At 42.7% G+C, this 21,734-nt stretch overlaps 1 protein-coding gene across 15 annotated transcripts in view; it reads left to right on the top strand.

The window, feature by feature from the left end:
- The window catches only part of SH3PXD2A (SH3 and PX domains 2A), a 241,172-nt gene that overhangs the window by 203,154 nt on the left and 16,284 nt on the right, over nucleotides 1-21,734 (top strand). For 13 of the 15 annotated variants that reach the window (XM_028730368.2, XM_077930205.1, XM_028730364.2 and 10 more), the window contains 3 exons: nucleotides 6,007-6,120; nucleotides 7,835-7,918; nucleotides 17,105-17,222. In XM_028730368.2, coding sequence (XP_028586201.2) covers nucleotides 6,007-6,120; nucleotides 7,835-7,918; nucleotides 17,105-17,222 — 316 coding nt within the window. The remainder of the gene's footprint in view (nucleotides 1-6,006; nucleotides 6,121-7,834; nucleotides 7,919-17,104; nucleotides 17,223-21,734) is intronic. The other 2 variants (XM_028730369.2, XM_077930207.1) reach the window with 1 other exon arrangement.

The raw sequence follows: 21,734 nt of genomic DNA, 5'->3' as shown, positions 1-21,734 counted from the left end.
ATGTAAGCCATACAAAAACATCCATGCCCCCTCTCTGCCCACTGGTGTGGACAGCCAGTGGATTATTTGGAAGCACAAACAACTGTGTACAACAACATGCAAATGCTATTTTAAACAGAACAGGGGGGAAACAACCTCACTGTGTTTTAAGTTGGTAATTATACAGAGCCAGACATTGAGCTTAATGGCTAGATGTGAGTTGGCAAGGAAAACAAGTTATCTCTGCCTGATCCTTGCAGAATAACAATAACACTTCTGATAAAGAAATTAAAGGAAGAGCTAATGGAGCCAGTGCCAGCCCAAGGTCATTCATTCATTCATTCACATGTATGTATGATATACAGTGGTACCTTGGTTTACAACCATAATCCATTCCGGAGGTCCGGTTGTAAACCAAAACAGGTTGTAACCCAAGGTGCACTTTTGCCAATCCCCCCCCCCCAAAAAAAAATTGGTTGTAATAATAAAAAATTGGGTTGTAATCCAAAAAAAGGGACACACACTTCCGGGTTTGACGTGGTTGTAATCCAAAACGGTTGCAAACCAAGGTACCACTGTACTACCCAATCAACTCTGTCTCCTGGCGGCCTTGTGGACCTTCAAACTGCTTGGGCCAACACTTTTAAAACTTGGCACACCATTTTAACATTAGTTCCTGCTTTCCATCTATTTGCAACTTGCACCTGAATTAAATCACTTCACCCAGCATTGCTCCACAATGCAATATGATTGGGTAGGTTTTTGTTCGTTTGTTCCTGTCAATGTGGAAGTTGGTATAGATGCTAAAGTAGATCTTCTTTGTTTTTGTTTTGTTTTTCCTAGACCCTCCCCCCCCCCCACTGGACCACCACCAAATATAGACTGTACCAGGAAGGCAGGATATTGGCAAGGAAAACTGTTGACAAGGGGTTGTGAAAGGATCAGGGAAGAGGGATGAAAGAAACTGGCAATTGGCAGTGGGAAGGGGGGATAAGGTACAAGTTGATTGTGAAAGGAGAATGGGAGAAGAAATTACAGGAGATGGGTAACGATACTTTGAGAAGTATGTGAGGTTAGGAAAGAAAAATATGAAAGGCAAAGACTTCTCCACTTAGAGCTTCTGGATCAGCAAATCCTGCCTAAAATAGGAAGGCTGAGTCAACATACCTCCAAAGCAAATATCTGTACTCACCATAGCTTGAGGAAACCTGAGGTATGGAACTCCTTGCCACAATGCAAGCACTTTGGCAAAGTATTTAGCAATTTCCAAAAATGGATTAGATATCTGTAGGAAATGACAGTACTTGCCTGCTGGTTATGCTAAACTCTGCTTCCATGTACCACCATTTTGTGACTAGTGGGCCTCAGTAATTCTCAGACTTCTTAAGTTGGCCCTGGGGGTAGAAAGTTCAAGAACCCCCTGCTGTACTTGGGTATGGAATGGCTTGGTTTGGCTCGACTGTTTTAAGCTATATGCAGAGTTGAAAATAGTATTTAGGTCTTTTCCAACTTTTCTGCTTTGTGAAATAGTAGGGCACAAAACCAAAGTTCAGGGTGAAATGAAATGCTTCAAAGGTCATGGTTTTTACTAGAGTGTTAACTTTATAGTGCAGCTCTTTTCACTCAGGCTAATGTTTGCTTCTGAAGAAGAATTCATAGGACCATTTCCATCTAATTAGGATCAGATGTGTATCAGCTTCTGGTCTGTTTACTTCTGCGTCATAATTACAATTGCATGTTCAACTCTAACATGCCTCCTATCCTGCCATGCCATTAACTATTCCTCATTTTCAGCAGTAGGCCTTTTTGAAATGATAGGTCTTTTTAAATAATATTATTATTTACGGCAGCTGGCTGCTGTGGGTAAACGTCATGTTGGGAGAATCTCCCTCTTGCTGTGTAAAAGTGTAACTAAATTCCCTGACCAGGAATACTGTGAAGCAAAGTTTTCCAAATCTCTCTTGGAAATGGAAATCTCTGCCTCTTGATGAAATGATGCTAGTAATGGCTCTGGTGTCTTCGGTGCTGCTCTGTTTTTATTTTTGATTCCCTTTTGGAACATTTAGGGGAACAGGAGAGAGGTTCCTTCTCATTTGACCATTTAGCAATGTCTTTTGTTAGAATTGGCTTGGATTCTTTTAAGAGTATTTAACTTTGATATGTATGCATGCCTTCACTTTTGGAGTAGAGCACTTTCACATGCAGAATTAGATTATAGAGTATGAGCTTTGAATGTTATCCTCCTATTATTTGCACAGTAAAATGGGGGACCCTCCTGTGCATGGTTGGGGCAAATTTGGGAAGCCCAGTATTGTGCCCTGTTGAAAACTGGTGGGGCCATCACAATTGAGATTCAAATGAAATGCAAGTGGAAAATGGGAATTAAAGGTTCATGTAAGAAGATAACTAGATAACTAAAGCAGTGAGACAAACCATAGATTACAAGGCATACTCACTAATGCGCTATATTTTATGCCATGCAGTAGGCTCTGGTCCACATTTATGCCTGAGGAATGCTGAACCAGAGCAATATCAAATATCAGCTGGTGAATCCATGCCAGAGAATTCTTATGCTGAAATAGCAGTTTTCCTCTGAGTAAATCAAGATCAAGGGCATCCTGATCAAATTTGCAGATGACACCAAACTGGGAGGGGTGGCTAACACCCCAGAGGACAGGATCACACTTCAAAACGACCTTGACAGATTAGAGAACTGGGCCAAAACAAACAAGATGAACTTTAACAGGGAGAAATGTAAAGTATTGCACTTGGGCAAAAAAAGAGAGAGGCACAAATACAAGATGGGTGACACCTGGCTTAAGAGCAGTACATGTGAAAAGGATCTAGGAGTCTTGGTTGACCACAAACTTGACATGAGCCAACAGTGTGACGCGGCAGCTAAAAAAGCCAATGCAATTCTGGGCTGCATCAATAGGAGTATAGCATCTAGATCAAGGGAAGTAATAGTGCCACTGTATTCTGCTCTGGTCAGACCTCACCTGGAGTACTGTGTCCAGTTCTGGGCACCACAGTTCAAGAAGGACACTGACAAACTGGAACGTGTCCGGAGGAGGGCAACCAAAATGGTCAAAGGCCTGGAAACGATGCCTTATGAGGAATGGCTAAGGGAGCTGGGCATGTTTAGCCTGGAGAAGAGGAGGTTAAGGGGTGATATGATAGCCATGTTCAAATATATAAAAGGATGTCATATAGAGGAGGGAGAAAGGTTGTTTTCTGCTGCTCCAGAGAAGCGGGCACAGAGCAATGGATCCAAACTACAAGAAAGAAGATTCCACCTAAACATTAGGAAGAACTTCCTGACAGTAAGAGCTGTTCGACAGTGGAATTTGCTGCCAAGGAGTGTGGTGGAGTCTCCTTCTTTGGAGGTCTTTAAGCAGAGGCTTGACAACCATATGTCAGGAGTGCTCTGATGGTGTTTCCTGCTTGGCAGGGGGTTGGACTCGATGGCCCTTGTGGTCTATTCCAACTCTATGATTCTATGATTCAAATGCAGGGTGCTTTTTTGCTTGCCACTTCCAACAGCTACAACCTCTCGTCTTCCTCCACAAGCTTTCAATTAAATCCTATATATGTTTGCCCTACTGTATCCAATGGGGCCCCACTTCTTTGCCAGCAAACTACAAGTGGTGGATATAGTACGTTTCCCTTACAAAACGATTTACTTTCCCCATTCTCACTTTCCTTTCAGCAACACTGTCGCTGTAGCGATAAGCAACTGTTTTTGCCTGTTTCCCTTATCCAAGTTAACTCGTGTCAAGACTACAGGGTTCATCTTGAGTCTTGTTTTACTAGTCCTGGAATATGTGGGGAGTGAGCATGTACAGAGTGCTCTTCTTTCTCCACTGTACAACTGCAGTCTCCTATCTCCATGCATATTTTAAATTCAAAGCAGGGTACCTGGGTTGGTGTTTAGCCCTGGGAGTTTGGTATAAATGCTCTGGCCCATGCTGCGTGCGCGCGCGCGCGCGCGCACACACACACACACACACACACACACACCTGCTTCTGGTTTTCCCTCTCTACTTCCCTCATTTTGGTTGCCCAGCTCCAAAAACCAAGAGCTATTTTCCCCACCCTCTCTTTAAAGGCATCTTTCAATGCTTCAAAACCAACATTTTATCTAGTTCATAAACCAAGGGTATGGGTAGAAGGCTTAGGTCTTGCTCCAACTTATCCTCCCCCCATCTCTCACTCTTGCAAACTTCAGCTGACTCTTCTCAGCCTCTGTGCCTTGGGAGAGGCAGAGAGAAGTAGGCAATAGTAAAAGCATCTAATTTGCACTTAACACTTGGGCTTTGTGAAGGACCATTAACCACTTCATTTAAAAGGTTATGTTTTAAGCAAGTGTCTTTGCTTGCCTCAGTGAGAATATATATATTTACAAGTTCATTAATTGTTCTGTTTAACATCACCCATATGCTAAAGATTACCAATAGGAAAGGAATTATCCAACTTTGCAGAGTGTTAATTTCCATCCAAAAGGGAGCATATTATGAAGTAGAATTCACACAGGCATTTTGTTTTTATTTAAAAGTGAAAGCAAAGTGCACAGCCTTGGCTATGTCTGGGTAATATTCTCTGTCCTTTGTGGTTCTTTATTGGCTTAGATCCTAACCCATGATCAGAAGGGCTATTTTCATTTACAGGGGGAACTGGAATCCAGTGGAGATCTGCTCCTCCCGGCTGCCCTGCCCCTCATGCTAACCATAAGCACTGCAGGGAGAAGGGGAGAGAAGCAAAAACTTCCACTGGAAGCAGCATCCTGTTAGTGGAAATTTGCCCACAGACACTTGCAGCAGCAGAACCTTAGTTATGGTGTGACCCACAGTGTGTTAGGGCTAATGTGTTTTGGCAGCACTGTGAAAAGAAACCAATTCTAATTGCAACTTTAGTATTTGAATTTCCACTCTCACTTCTAATTGAATAGTCCAGGGGAGTTCCACTGCATTTGGACACAATTATGTGGGGCTACAAAAGCTATTCAAAGTGTGTGGAGTCATTTTAATAAAGGAAATTTGTGCAACCTGTCTGATTTTTTACCAGGAATACAGAACATTTTTGTGCCTACATTGGCAAGTAGGTGATTTTATTTCCACCAGCAATATGCCAACTTCTATACAAAAATTGCAGTTCTTGCAGTTCCTACTTTATGGAAAAGGCGAGCAAAAAGTTTCCCTTCCCCCCTTTCCAGACTCATCCCCTCCTGCTGTATACTTATAAAATGTTTGGCATCGAGCCCCAACTCTGAACCCTTTAATGCTGGATAGCACAGCAAGGGAAGCCTTGGGCAGGACAGGAGGAAGACAGAAAATGACATTTTAATTTCTTCCCCACCACCATATACACCTCTGTTAGTCCTGCTGTGCTCCCCATCCTGCTATGGAGGTTCTTATTCCAGGGTAGTTGGAGTCTTGAACAGGAGTACAACTCTTAAATGGCATTCAGACAACACTTTACTCTGTTTTCCTGGTGTTTCCTTCCCTGATCATTTACATGCTCGTTCACACTTCTGGAAATCTAGCATAAGTTTAGCACTCATTTCTGCGTTAATTGCTTCCGGGGGGGGGGGGGGGGACGGACAATTTTCCAATCCCATTAACCCAGGTAAATGCAGGAGTTTTGTGCTGTAATTTTCCTGTAGTTTGCATGGATCACGCCATGTGACAAAATTTGGGTGGAATTCCAGCATACAGTTCTTTTCCTCCGTTATCATGGGCGAATGACAGGGGAACAGAAACATTCATGTCCGCTATTGTATCACACCACACGCAGCAGTGTGAATTAAATTTAGCAGGACATAGTGTTATCTTGATCAAAAAGCCACGATTCCATAATGATACAGTAAAAGGAATACAGTGTAAAAGGAACTTTAGAAACGGGTGCATTATAATATAGTGCTAGCATTATAACCAGGATGAATAACAGACTGGTTTTGAAGAATTTGAAATTGTTAGGGGACAGTGATTCTGCAGTGAATTAACTCTTATTCTTTCCTTACCCTCACAGGTTGGTGGTTTGTAAGTACCTCGGAAGAGCAGGGCTGGGTCCCTGCCACTTACCTGGAATCCCAAAGTGGAGTTAGAGATGATTCTGAAATTAACATGTCCAAAGGAGGGGAAGGTAAGAAACAGCTGTAATTGATCTGGGTGAGGAATTATAATTAAAACCCACCTTTACCCTATAGGAATAAGCATAGCTATCTCAAAGACCAGCACAAAGGCTAGTAGGTTACCTATTGACAGTTATTTATGCCATTTGAGGGGAAGAATAAATGCCTTCCTAGGCTACTTTGATCTGGTAGGAAAAGAGGTTATAGATTTAGTTATTTATTTATTTATAACCCACCCATCTGGTTGGGTTTCTCCAGCCACTCTGGACGCCTTACAGCATATCATAGAAGTAACACTTGTATGGGTTGTGGCATTATTCTAAAGCATAATAAAATATTTTCTAAAAATGCTGATTCTTTTGTGTTTATAATGATGCTGGATTTCTAGAAATTGTGGTCTAGACACGTGTGGTTTGTATATAATAATGCACCCATGTTCTTCCATAAGAGATTTAACACAGCTATTTGAGTTGTTTTTTTCAGCTTATCTTGAATCTTTCATAGACCACAGTGGGGGAGAGGAGTTTATATAATTTATGAAATTGTTTTCATAATATATATTTTTCCTGATGTATGCGAATAGTATATTATATAGTTGATATTATTCTGGTTTTGTCCCAGTTTGCAAGTCTTTTTGTCTAAGATGCTATCAGAATCTGCGTACAGCAAAAGGTGTTGCCATTAACTGCCCTATTTTGCTTAGTGCTGACCAAGTCTATCATAGTATTTGTTCCCCTTTTAGTGTTAACTTTTTGTCATGTTCCATTGTATGTACATCTTTATCCAACTCATAAATAACTGCACAGAGAATGCTGTCCCAAAACAGAGTTGTGCGTGACATTAAGACTCCTTTCAGCCTTCGTGCAGAGGAAAAATTCATATCCACAAACGGGAGATACAGTTGGGGTGCACTTGTAGCATCTTTACTCAGGACAGACATGGGGAACTCACTGCACTACTGATGTTTTTGGATATCCTTTATGCTATGCTAGCTGGGGCTGATGGGAGCAAACCAATGGTGTAATTGGTGTTCATCGGATTGTAGAGGCCTCTTTAAAGGTTCCATCCTGCATGGTGCAGATTTGTACCTCCCCTCTGCTCATGCAGAGTCATCTAAGGAACAGGCTCCAACTTTGGCAAAGCCTCTGAATCAGCCTTTCTCAACCTGTGGGTCCCCAGATGTTATTGAACTTCAACTCCCATCACCCCTAGCTAGAAAGGCCAGAGCTCCGGGATGATGGGAGTTGTAGTCTAACAACATCTGGGGACCCACAGGTTCAGAACCGCTGCAAATGTTCCTATGCCACAAAGATGTCATAAAAAAATGCTCCTATGCCACAAAGATGTCATAAAAAAATGCTCCAAAAATGCATCCTGCATTCTAAGCAAAGGTGCTGTGATATTATTGATGTCTATTTCTTAAGACTTCCCAAAATTCTGGATACATACAACCCATTACTGTTGTTATTTAGTATGATTTTATGTCCACTAAACGAAGAACCATGAGAAAGCCTGTTTGTGCCTGGGCCTCAGGTAGTTTCTTATTTTATCACTTCTTGTAAACTAATCCTAATGTATTATTACATCTCATCCTCGCTAACACAAGACTAGTCCTTATTGTTACCATGTTTTACGTTGAGTTTGGTTCCCACCCCACCCACCCACCCATCACATTTTATTTTTCTTTCTTTCCTTTTTTATGTTCTCATCCATTTTCCAAAATAGTTTCTAAGAGACGCAAGGCACACCTGAGACGCCTGGACCGGCGATGGACACTGGGAGGGATGGTCAACAGGCAGCAGAGTCGAGGTGAATAACTTCTGGGACATGGTCCCTTGAAGGATGTACATGCTGGTGGCTGCTGCTGCTTCTCTTGCCATTCAACATTGCTACAGATTGCTGGCGGGTGTATTGCATTTTATTGGGTCTTGTCTTCTCTGCGGTAGAAACAAGCCTGCTTGCAGCAAAATTAGATGGCATTTAGGTGTGCTACCTGCTGAGCATGTTCAAATGGGAGCCAATAGCAAAAATCACCTCTGCAGACACTGTATGCTTTCACAAGCAACTCTTGTGCATCACTTCTGAAGGTCCTTAAGGTGACCGAAAAAGGGAAAGCAGGAAAAGGCCAATTTGACCAGTTTTTGCATTTGATGTAAATATGGCTCTTTCATTCTTAATTATTTTCTGTGGGTAGTTCTTGTGACCATGGGGAGGGGAGGGAATGTACCTAAAACCTAAAGTTAAGTAGGCTGATAGTGTGAGCCAAGAAATTAAGTTTATAGTTGAGAATGGTTGTGCAAAGGAATGTTTTAGAAATCTGTTTAAAGAGGATGTTGACTGTAGCCCTTAATAGTGTCTTGAAGGTTGAGGATTAGGTTGGTGGATGAAGTTAAATCATGAAATTTAATTCTTCCTCCCCCCCACATGCCATGTCCCACCCTCACTCCTGCCCCCACTGCAGAGCTCAGAGTTGGTAGCCAACCCTGATCCATTGACCGGTATGTAGCATAGTAGTAATAATAGTAATAGTAATAATATTTATTAGTACCCTTCTCATCTGACTGGCAGCTTCCAACAGAATGTAAAAATACAATGAAACATCAAATATCAAAAGCTTCCCATGAAGCAGGGTGGGGGCAGAACCTGAGCACTGCAAATAATGCTACATGCTTCCTGTTGCAGACTACCAGAACAGCAGTATACTTATACCAAATGACACAGGAGGCTGTCACGGCATGTGTCAGTGGTTCTGCTGAATATAAATGCAATGGGACGATAACACCAAGCTGGGCATTTCGTGCATGTGAAAGTAGTTGTGTACTCTTCATATGGTATAGCACACATGTAGGGGAACATACTGTTTCCTACACAGAAGAGAGATCCTTGTTATGACTTTTGCCTTTCCTGTCTCTAAGCCACTTCTTACTGGAAACATTTGCAAAAACTGTAAACCTTCCTGGGAACATCTGATGCTCCTGATTTACAGCCTGTTGGGAAGAACGCTGCCCTGTTCATTTGCCAGAGCGGGGCTGCACATAAAGAAAGGAGAGTGAGGCCTAGGGATGTGGCGAAATCTCCTTAATTCTTTCTGAGAATCGTGAAATTTGTAGGCCACTCCTTGGGTCTTACACTATCCCTTGGGAAGGTGGCCATCACAGAGACTGCTCATTTTTCAGGCTTGAAGTTACTGATTTACTATCATTTGGAGCGCCAGTTGTCGTAAGAACTGGTAGTAAACAAGGCTTCCCAAACCTGGTGCCTCCAGACATTTTGGCCTACCAAGCTGATTGGAGTTGTAGTTCAAGACATTTGGAAGGCACCAGGTTGTGAGAGACTGTTAGTGGGGATTTGTCTTATGTGAAAATGCTCTAAAACCTTAACATTATTAGATTATCTCAGTTCTCAGGCATGGAGTGACTTTGTCCTGACAGAGGTTATTTGACCAAGGGGGTTCAGAGGAGGCAAAGGGAGATGGCGTGAAAGAGACTGCTGACTGAAGGGAAAGTATTTTTATGGAGAATTCTTCCGTGGTTTGGAAGATTTTGAGCTATTGGATGTTGCTTAGGAGCCTTAATTAGATAATTCCCCAGACTGCATGCCTCTGCTCCCAGTGTTTCAAAGTTGGATCAGGTCACACAGTGATGTCCCACAGCTGATACACAGAGAGACACAAATTAAACGTTTGGGATAGCTTTCCCTGCCTCAGCTCTTAGGAACGTAATAAGGCATCCTATGCTGAGCAGACCATGTACCATCTACCTCAGTGTTGTCTACACTGACTGGCAGCAGCTTTCCAGGATTTCAGGCAGGGTTCTATCCTAGCCCTACTAGGGATTTCAGGGATTGAACCTGGGATCTTCTGCATGCAACGCTGATGCTCTGTCACTGAGCTGTGGCCCTTCCTGTGTCACAGAAGGCGACTGAGTCACTGGAAATTGTGTGACAATTCTACTTGCATCTCACCTCAGTCTCAAGAAACTGAAAGGTGTATCTTGTACAGATATTATAATTATAGTGGTACCCCGGGTTACAGATGCTTCAGGTTACAGACTCCACTAACCCAGAAATAGTACCTCAGGTTAAGAACTTTGCTTCAGGATGAGAACAGAAATTGTGCGGCGGCGGCAGCAGGCCCCACTAGATAAAGTGGTACCTCAGGTTAAGAACAGTTTCAGGTTAAGAACGAACCTCCAGAACAAATTAAGTTCTTAACCTGAGGTACCACTGTATTAGAATTTATATACTGCCCTATACCCAGAGGCCTCAGGGCAGTTCCCAAAACAAAATATAAAACCACAAAATATATAATCAAAATAAAAGCAACCCAATAACCCCTCCCCCCAAAAAACCACATTTTAAAAGGGCATAGGATGTCAATCAAATCAACCAAAGGCCTGGTTAAAAAGGAACGTTTCTGCCTAGCACGTAAAGGTGTATAATGAAGGCGGCAGGCGAACTACCCTGGGGAGAGCATTCCACAGGTGGGGAGCCACCTCCGAGACCAGCTCTGTCAGCTCAGCCAGGGAGACTGCTGGGCAGCAAGGTGGGAGGTAAACCTTCAGAATCCCTAATCTGCCCCAGTTGCCCAGTGCCAGGAACACACACTCTAGATTCCTGCCCCCCAACTGGACAGAGAGCCTGGAAAGAGAGAATCTCTATAGACCACAGCAACTCCCCCTCCCCAACCCTCAAGTCTGGCCTGATGCTGCACTGACTACCCAGGTGGGCACAACTGGGTGAGATTGATTCCACCCTGTTTCCACCCCCTCAAGTTTCAGTGATACATGCCAGATCAGCCTCCTCATCCATAGGAGGATCCATCTGATGATCATGGATCAGATCAGGGGAGAGGGGAGAGAGTGATTTGCTTCCTTTCTAATGCAATTCTAATCCACACTTCACAAGTAAGTATGCAAATTGGGAACACAACTGTCCTCTCATTTTTCATATGTGGATATCCAATAAAAATGCACACAAAAATATGTGTTAGAAGAAATGTGTACAAAACTGCATATGAACGCTTGTGTAGTTTTTAAAATTGAAAAAAAAAATGAGAAAAGGAAAGAAACAGAAAACATCCATCCCTTGAGCTTGTAGATAACTATTTTCATTTGCCATTCAGTTCAGATATGTGGAAACACAAGGAGTTTCAACCAAGTTTTACTCAAGAGTAGAACCATTGAAATAAATGAACCTGACAAAGTTTTGCCAATTAATTTCAATGGGTCTACTCTCAGTAAAACTTAGCTGAATACTATGCAAGGTGTTTTTCTCAAAGTTACCTTTGCTGGTAAAACATCCGTCAGGAAAGGGCTGTTTTTACTTGCTTCTCTTGCATGGAGAAAACCACCACCAAGCGATTTGTCTCAAGCAACCACAAATTGATAGATCTTCCTCCATGTTTCTGGAAGGCTCAAAAGTTGTTAATCTTGTTCAATGAGAAATTGCTTGATCCCTGCATAAGAAGCTGTGTTGAAGCAGCTGCCACAGGGACCAACTTGCAGAAGCCACATGGCAGCTGTTTTGTGAATGCACCCCATCTCAGACATGCAGATTTAAGAAGGAGAAAAATTGAACTTGGCTAACTTTGGCACAATCCCTGGAACACTGTCTGGAGGGAGTAGTAATCTTGTAGGTTTCAAAGGTATTATACAGTGGTAGTGTGTCAGAGTAAGTAATCCAGAGAGCCAGCATGGTGTAGTGGTTAAGAGTGGTAGTCTCCTAATCTGGGGAACCGGGTTCGCATCTCCGCTCCTCCACATACAGCTGCTGGGTGACCTTGGGCCAGTCACACTTCTTTGAAGTCTCTCAGCCCCACTCACCTCACAGAGTGTTTGTTGTGGGGGAGGAAGGGAAAGGAGAATGTTAGCCGCTTTGAGACTCCTTCGGGTAGTGATAAAGCGGGATATCAAATCCAAACTCCTCTTCTTCTAATCTGTAGGTGGCATAGTTGTGCGTGTTTGTGTCTTCAAACAACCAGAGATCTTTCTAACACAAAGGATGGTTGGACTTTAACATTAATTGAAGTGAGGAAACTGACCTCGCTTCCAATGGTTTGCGCACTGTCTTGAAATAAAAACAGGTGCAAGAAATATCACATGGGAGAGAATATTGATTGTGATGGTCCACTAACTTATTTCATTTGAAAGAAGTGATCTCTTTTGCCTTCACACCAAAATATCAAACAAGAAATGGCTCACAAAACTTAAGAGACCACATATTGTCCACTTTAGGTTTTTCTAAAAACTGAATTGTATACTATCTTACTTGGACCCCTTTTAAACCCTCCTTGGTCAGCTGGATACAACACTAGTCATTCTTCTGAATGATAACATTTCATTGCTTTTTCCCATAAATGCCGACTTGCATACATTTGATATTGTAATTTTTTCTACGGTTAGCCTCAGCTGAAGACTGTCGCAAATTGCTTTTGGGGTTACAAGCGGACCCATGCTCAAAGGAGTGCCAGCTTAATTTATAAACTGTGTGTGTGTGCATTTGTGTGTGTGTGTGTGTGTTTGTGGTCTCCCTTTTTCCACCACTGTAAGGAAACCAAATGAGTGTAATTTGGGAAATGCTATAATATTTTGCTGTGAAAGCACTCTGCAAAGGGAAACTTTAATGATAGCTTCCTGTTGCAGCACAGAAGGCTTAAAAATAGCACAGCAAAACAAATCTATAACCAGGGCTTTAATATCTGTAGGGGTTTAATCTGACAACACTCTTTTTCTCCTTCATTCTTCTTCTGCCTTACTTTTCTCATCTTAAGTGAACAAATTTCAGAAAGACCCATGTTCAACTTTGGATGGCTTTACACCCCAAAAAAACCCCCAACAACAAATAATAGCAACCCTTTGGAAAGTAGAGTCTGTAATGGGCAAAGCTTCAGCTGCTTGACATTTGCAAATTTGGCTTCAAAACTGAGCCTTATTAGAAGTGTCTGAATCTTTTGCAGAACCTGCAAATGCAGCAGTCCCCCTTTGACATTTGTCAGCTGGGTGTGTTCATTACATAGAATTAAACATCATAACTTGAGCATTTCCTGGGTGAAAGAGATGCACGGATTGTGTTTCATACATTCCAGGGACAGGAAGCACAAGGCATTAATACTTCTACTGCTTCTTCATTGGTGGTGTTTCCAAAGTTTTCATTCATTTTATGCAATGCTTACACTCTCATTTGCCTCAATAAAAGCAGAGGTGCTATTTCTTGGAACTGTTGCAGCAGGAGCCTTTTTAAAAAAGAAGAAAGAAAGAAGCTTTAATGTGCAAGATGCACAAAGCAGAGCTTTGATTGCGTAGTGATGTCACCCCCTTTATGACTCTTAAATCATAAATATGTGGGTTTAGATGTTAGTTTATTGTCTCATTATAATAGTCACAGTGGGATACATTTTCAGCATGTTTTAGCTATGAGGGGGTGTAGCTGAGGTTTCTGAAGTCACTTGCTAGCCTGTGCTTATTGCATTATCTAAAGTCAAGTGCAAATCTCATTGAAATCCTTTGCCTAGCAGTTTAATATTTTCACTTCCAAAGCCTTAAAATAATATGGCTGTTAACGAGTCCCCTTAGGTGGGCTCTGAGCAGTTGAAGACCTGTAGAAAGATAAGGAATTGTTGCATGATTCTGAAACTGAGTTAACAAACAGAAATATATGGCTGCATACTGTTTTCCCAGCAACTCAAAGTTAGACCCTTACCATAGTATGGTGGTAGCTGCTTGCACATGGATTTGGCAGGCACCATTCCATGGTGCAGCTGCCATAACAGTGCAGGAAATGATAGGGCAAAGTACCTGCACAGATCAGTTTCATCCACAGCAACTGCACTATTATAACATATATGGGCTTAAAATATAGACCTTTTCTAATGGCATATTTACACTTTCAACCAATAAAACACTTTTAACTGTTATTGCTTCCTCTAAAATACATGTGAGTGGGCACTTAGACACTCTCTGGGTGACCTGCCAAGCCCCTGAGGGCCCCATCCACTTTTGCTGCTGATCAGCCATTCACCTTTCCTGCAGTCTCAAGGTGATCAAGGGGACAGGGTTAAAGAGAGGTGTATGTTTGTGTTTAAGAGCGAGATGGAGTAAAGGCAGGGCTGTTTTCCTAGAAAAAGGTGCTTGAACTTGCCACAAACACCTCCCTTGTTCTTAGATGGCAATGGGACCCATCTGAGTTCTGGCTGAAAAAAAGCCCTGAATAAAGGCAAAGCTGGTTCTGCCCATCCCAGGTTCTGGTCCTTTGCTCTGCCACCTATTGCCCTTGTGGTTAAAAAGCTTTCTCCCCACTGCACTGAAGAATCTTAGGAAATATAGTTCAATTAGGTTGTGACAATGATCTTAGACAGTTTCTATCCCCCTGCCGTTACCACAAAAGAGGGCTTAACTACACCAGTTCAGCTCTGTGGTTCAGCTGTCCCTTAAAAGTCTTAGTTCTTGGTGATGACTGCGTCTCCCCACAAAGGAATGCAATTTCTCCTATTGTGTGATGTAGTTTGTTTGCTTTTTGTTTTTGATGGCTCAGCATGTCCTATATGTGATAAAGAGTCCAAAAGCAGTACTGTAATCCTAATGAAACAAGGCTGTGGTTTTGTTGGAGTGTGTTGCAGTCGTGTCCCTTGCCAACATCTCCAGAAAACAAAAAATGAAGTATGGATCTCTCTGCAGAGGCTTTCAAGTTTTCTCAGTGCCAGTTGAGCCACAAGCTAATGCAGATAACAGCATATTCAGATTGAATGTCATCAGCATCCGGAGCAGGGAGCAAAAATGGCCCTGTTGAATTGCTGTTATCTCCTCTGCCTGCCTTCTTAAATGTGTGTGTAAAACTTCATAGCTGGCCAATAAGATTTTTAGAACTCCTCAAGCTATATCTAGTCCTTAAGTTGAACTGATGATGCCACACTATAATTCAGACCTACTGCTGTGCGAGTTAAGGAGGAATTTCAATCATTCAGTTGTACGATTGGAAATCAATTATTTATGTGTCACTGTGTTTCCACACAGACTGCTGTTGATGCAACTGAGTTCCAACCCAGATAGTTGCCATAATGTGTGATCTGGCCTGGGATCTAGGGAATTCTGGCAAACAACCTTATCTTACATTATTTTCTGGACACCAGCCTTCAATTAACTGATAAGGTGGGATCAGTCTGCACCAGGGAGCTTTCTTTTTAAAAGTATTGCTCTTACCTTTTGCTGTTGTCTCCACCCCTTCTATCTGTATTGACTTCCTGGGGATCTGAAACTCTGCCTACATCTAGGATCCTTTCTCCCCTCCCCTCTATTTCTGCAATTCCAAGTGTATAGTTAGGTTGACAGCATAAATGGCTATCTTATCTGCCAATAAAATCCTTGCATTTGCATGAGAAGCATTTTCACCACTATCTTGGTTAAAGTGGTATGTCTGTGATGAGAATCCTGGACTAATATACTGCAGTCAATATATTGCTTTGGATAAACTCCCCTTCCTCCTGAACATCAAATAGCAGAATATGGGTATCCAGACTCCCATGTGGGGTTGGGTAGGGAGACTTCAACAGAATGGCACAAGCAACTACCCAATGATAAGCAATGCAACCCCATCTCTTCCATTTTGTGAACAATTTAAACATTTACTTACTTATTTTGTAATCCTCAAGCACAAGAGAGTTCATGCATTGTGGAGAATAGCAGAAAGACTCCCTATCACCTCCCCAAACACACATAAAGAAATAGCACATCATTTTGTGATCATTTCCCCTCTCTTTAGTCTCTGGATTCTGTATGCTGCTCACAGGATAGCTGTCTGTGGGGCTGCCGTTCAGATTAAAAAAAACACCACCCTGCTATGTCTCAGTCTGGAAAATAAACAAATGAAAGATTATGAAACTGGTACTGGACTGGAGAGTAGTGTGAATGTTACACCAACTATAAAATTAGAGGAGGAGTTGACTTTAGTGTGGAAAAGTCATTGATTGGTGAGTCTTTTACATGATCTGTTATCCCAAGAGGTCTTCCAAATTCACTGAAATGTCAATTTAAAACTTTGCTTATGTAATTAGCTAGCATCTTAATATGCAGATGAGAGTCTCTGGGTACCTTGGAGGCATTTTCTTCTCCTGACTCTTGTTTTGGAAGGAGGTGGTTATGGCTTGAGATGGGGAGCTTGTGGCCCTGCAGATGTTGTTGGACTACAACTCCCATCAGTGAGTGCTAGCTGGGGCTGAGGAGAGTTGGGACTCTAATCACATCTGGAGTGCCACAGGTCCCCCAACTGTGACCTAGTGTAGAGTTGGGTAAAGTTCATAGCAAGTGCACAGTTAGCTAAAATGCTTTGTGATTCCATGGCTTTGCAAAGACTTAATAACCTGTGGTGGGTGGATAAAACGGGACTTCTAGCACTGAATTAACGATGTTGATTTTTTAAAAAGATGCTTAGAAAGTGACACTTGCCTTTCTCTTGGGAGCACTGAGGTTTGGAGTGGAGTTAGGGGAGGTACAATATGATCTAATCATGAAAAAAACAAATACTGGCAGCTTGGTGCTGCAAACTTGTATTATTTCTAGGAGTGTGAAGATGATAGGTCAGTCCATTCCTTCGAGCTGGAGTAGTATTGGTCCCACTCCAGCTTCAGCATTCAGATTCCAGTAATGCAATGTTTAACATAACCATGTGTGTGCTAAATGGAGCCAGCTGGAGCAAGTTCCTCCAGTGATGCTTTGCTACTCTGGCAGAGAGCTTGATTTTTGTCAATACCATATGTAGGAGATGGGGGAGACCCCTCCTCAGGGACCCTGTCTCATTTGTTGGCATTGACGGTGCAGGGCGGTGGCGAGGAGCTGATACAGGCATGCTTAGCTAATAGGTACAGGGCCTCACAAGCAAGACTCCACCTCTGCAATGCTGCCACATTTTAATTGCTGCGAAATCATTTTGAATAGCAATCAGGAAAGAGCAACAGCTGGGGCCAGTTTTGATCTTAACTGATGTTGCCCTCTTTTTCTTTGCTAGAAGAGAAATATGTCACAATCCAGTCATACACCAGCCAGGGGAAGGATGAAATCGGGTTTGACAAAGGAGTCACTGTGGAGGTCATTCAGAAGAACCTGGAAGGATGGTGGTACATAAGGTAAAGGTTTAATTAAATCATTCTGGTGTTGGCAGGCCTTTTGCTTACTAGCCTTGTGAACACGGCATCTCACAAGTTGCTTGTATCTAAGAAAGGACCTCAGCATATTGAAAACAAAAATGCTGGTCAAGTTGTACAAAGCTACTTAAAATTATATTGAATATGTAGTTAAAATAATGAAGTACAATATACAGAAACGGGTGCGGGGAGGAAAAAGGCTTCTGGGGGATATGTGTGTCCTTCAAGTTGGAAAAAAATCCAAATCTTCTCTCATGGGTGGTTGTTCTCTTCATTAATGATTGAGGTGAGCCGCTAGGGTCTCCCAGTTTGCAATCCTATGGACATTATCCTTTGAGTAAGACCTACGGAGCACTGTGGGACAAGTTGCATAGGATTAATGTCAGCAGGTGTGATGTTTGATAACTTTGGAAAGTTGTTACCGTTGTGTGCGTGCGTCACTACAACACAAGTTATATGACAGCAACAGCTCAAATACTTGTTAATATGTGTTGGTCAATGAATAACCTTGTTTTGCTTTTGTGTTTGTTTATTTGCAAAAATAGCTGATAGACTATTTTAGAAGAAACGTTTTAGGGGAGTCAGGAGGAAGCAGTGGTGTGTTAGGTCTCTGTGGTGCTACACTTTGGCCTGTAAAGCAGGTATCCCTTTAACCGCTGGCGGGGGGGGGGGAAGCAGTCTAATTTTCTCTTCTGGTGCCCGTAAACGACTAATTTCAAGCATAAACTGGATTTTCTTTAAAAAAAAAAAAAAACTGGCACAGCTCCAGAAACATTAAATGCCACGTAAGCAGTATGCCTTTGCAGTGCTCAGCATAATAGACTCCTGTTGCTTGGTGATAGGAGAGGGATGAAAGATGCAATGTGTATAAAGCCATTTAAGTTTAACTGCAGCAGTCAGATAAATATTGGAAGCAAATCCTACTGAATTTAATGGGGCTCCCTTTCATGTAAGAGGCCAAAGGATTGTCGTAATTGAAAGAATGGTTGGACAAAGGTACAGGTTCCCTAAAGAAGATGTGGAATTCTGCTCCTTATGTGGCTTTATAAACAACCATCAAAGGGAGGGTACAAACCTGTGGATCCTGCCACATTATAAGGAGTTCTTTTAGGTAACTCTGGTGATCCCACCCCACCCTGGGATACTATGAACCTACCCCTTATTGCTCACTTCCTTTTGCATGTGAAACATATATTTTTCATAGGTTGTCATTTGCTTTGTAGTCTGGCCATCTTTAAGGCACTGGAGCTATGAATAATGGAACCACACAGAGTTCTATGTGTTCTATAAACATGTTCGCTGTTGCATCTTCCTGATTAACTCTCCCATCAATAACAAATGAAAGCCGATAGAAGGGGAGAAGATTTCCAACGTGATGAGCAGGGAATAGCTGGCCCATTGTCAGCTCTACATTCTTCCCTTTTTAAATCATCCATGGGACTTTAATCCAAAGCCAAGGGTTCAGGAGCAGAGTGCACAGTTCTTTGCAGAAGGAGGAACAATATCACAAACTCCCCCTGATGTTATTGCTGAACTCCCTTTTTGTTTTTAAAAGTTTTTTTTCTGGTCACTGCCAGCCTTCCTTTTATCTTAAGGTCTGCAGGGGCCTAGAATCTCTTGCAGTCTTCAGTATTTTCATTGAAGAGGGAGACCAAAGCCTCTAATTTTTAGCAGTGTTTACATTTTGTGCAAATGGGGAAGGCATAAATGAAAGCAGGCTAGAGCCCCTGCCCCTGGCTCAGTTTCTTTGCCTCCTGGTGTTAGCTGTTTGGGATTATTTCATAGTTGGACGAAGGCACCTTGCATGCCGGAGACTTTCTCATTCTGCACAAGCAGAGAAAAGCTATCTTTGCTGATGCATGCTCACAGAGATTCAGTCTAGGCTGAAGCCAAACTGGAAGGCCTTTAAAAAAGCCTAGGAAGTATTCATCCTTATGTAGCAGAGGAAGCTTGGGGATTATAAGAAGAAGAGGAAGAGGAAGAGGAAGAAGAAGAAGAAGAAGAAGAGGAGGAGGAGGAGGAGGAGTTTGGATTTGATATTCCGCTTTATCACTACCCGAAGGAGTCTCAAAGTGGCTAACATTCTCCTTTCCCTTCCTCCCCCACAACAAACACTCTGTGAGGTGAGTGGGGCTGAGAGACTTCAGAGAAGTGTGACTAGCCCAAGGTCACCCCGCAGCTGCATGTGGAGGAGCGGAGACGTGAACCTGGTTCCCCAGATTACGAGTCTACCGCTCTTAACCACTTCACCACACTGGTTCCCTACTGGTCCCACCCCAACTGTCCATGGCAAGACTTATCTCCATTGTGCATGTTTAGATGGGATCCACTACAATGCTATGGTTAACAAACCTGATTTTCCTAGACAGTGGATAGCTGACCAGAAGCTGCAGACTTCATTGCCAATATATCTACCTAAGGCATGGCAGCCTTCCATGGAAGAATGTGGTTTTGGTCCACAATAACAAGAGTCCTTGCATATGAAACAGGGATTTCCTAATTTGCTTTCTCTTTCTCCTCTGTTATAAATCGAGTTGAAGGCAAGAATGAATGAAAGATAAGATATAGTGCTTAGGCTGGTTCTGAACTGTGATTAAGAATGTCATGCTTGTAACAGCAACATCAGAACAGCAGATGCAGTCCACTTGAAATTGCCCCCATCTAAATCCATAGGATGTAGGTGCATGTTGGTGTACATACTTGGGGCCCCCTGACTCTCAGGGGGCCCTAATAATGAAGGTGATGGGGAAATGCGCTCAAAAGTGTAGGGTGACCGAATGATTAATGGAAAGATTTATAAACAATGCTGCAAGCAAATCAGAATAAATGCTCAATAAACCAAAGTGGGACTATTACAGCTATCAGAACTTTTGCCACACAAAAAATGCTTGCAAGAATGCATAATCATAATGACGTATGTGTCACAAGAATAAGATAAGCACTAATAATTAGGTAATAAGTTCCACGTTAAAGTCTTTAATGTTCACCTCCTTAAATAATAGTTTCCAAAATACATGGTTCTGTACTGATTCTTACTTCCCCCTCCCCTGCTTTTCCCTTCCTGGTTTCCTTCCCTCTGGAGTAATTCCAGTATTCTGGAGCTGGAAAGCAGATGTTAACAGGGAAGAAAACGCTCAGACAAATGGAGGCCCCTCTCCCCCCCCCCCTTTTCTCCCGCCCCCCAGTGTTGTTACAGTTTGGATGCTAACTTTTCATTCAGCATTTAAAAAACTTTTCGGGACTTGCAGTGTAGCCGCTTCTATATATTACCACCTTCTTGTTGCATTCCACTCTCCAGTGCATCTGAATGTTGTCCTCCCTCCCCTGCTCCATTTTCCTGTACAGTATTATGAATGTTGAGAAGGTTCACAAGTGGTTACTATTCTAACCCTAAACTCTTAATTGAACTGTTGTCTTCCACAGCTATGGGAGACTGTGCAAGCAAATAGCCTGTCAGATAATGTGCTTAATGCAACTCATGGGGGATGAGAATGCAACTCATGGGGGACGCCAAATCATGGGGGACGAGAATCAGGGGGCGTCTTCTTCTCCTGCTGCAGCTGTGCAAGGGAAGGAGGTTTGAAGCACATACACACACACACACGGCTAGTGGTGGCAGGAGGAGGAGGAGTGGCCTGCCATTGAAGCTGTGCTGCCGCTGTATTCAACTCTGCCCCTGGCTTCTCCTGACACCCCCCCCCCATTGCCCTTGAAAGCTGGCACCTCTGGCTTAATGAAAGGACTGCACCCTATTTAAAAGTGGGGGTTATAACTATTACTGTTATAGGGACAAAAAGCAAGAAACTGCTTCGGTGGATAAACCTTGATACTTGCTGCAAGATTTTGTTTGGCTTGCATTTTTGCTGCAATTTTTTGATCACGTAGAATGGAACAAGTTCCTGGGCCAGTCTTAGGGTTGTGCTATGCAAGGGAACTAGTACATCTATGAAATCTGAATGCAAGAGTGTAAGCACATAAGAATAAGCCTCCTGGATCAGGCCAGTGGCCTTTGCAGTCCAGCATGCTGTTCTCACAGTGGCCAACTAGGTGCCCATGGGAAGCCCACAAGCAGGACCTAAGTGCAGTAGCATTCTTCCCTCCTGCGGTTTGCAGCAACTGGCATTCAGAAGCATACTGCATCCAACTGTGCAGACACAGTATAGACATTATGGCTCGCAGCACTGATAAACTTATACCCTATGAATTTGCTGCTACCCAATTTTGGCAAAGCCAGTGTCCTTTTTATCCTGCTCAGAACTCCTGTGCCTCCTTGCATAGGCATATGAGAGTTAATCGTGGAGCTTGTCCTTAGATGCAACTAACTCCAAGCACTTCTCTATTTTTTGTGCTGAGCTAGGCTTCTACGTTGTGATTACACATATGTAAAGCTCCTAGGAGCAGGATTGTTTGGGGGTAGCTGGATCTTTTGTGCCTGGCCCCCAATCATCTGCCCCTATTGCAATGCTGTTTTAAACTAAGGTTACCAGACGTCCC

Source organism: Podarcis muralis, chromosome 6 (genome assembly GCF_964188315.1).
Source record: "Podarcis muralis chromosome 6, rPodMur119.hap1.1, whole genome shotgun sequence".
NCBI lineage: Eukaryota > Metazoa > Chordata > Lepidosauria > Squamata > Lacertidae > Podarcis > Podarcis muralis.
Note: the sequence above shows the minus strand (reverse complement) of the source record. Positions and strands in the feature narration are given on the sequence as shown.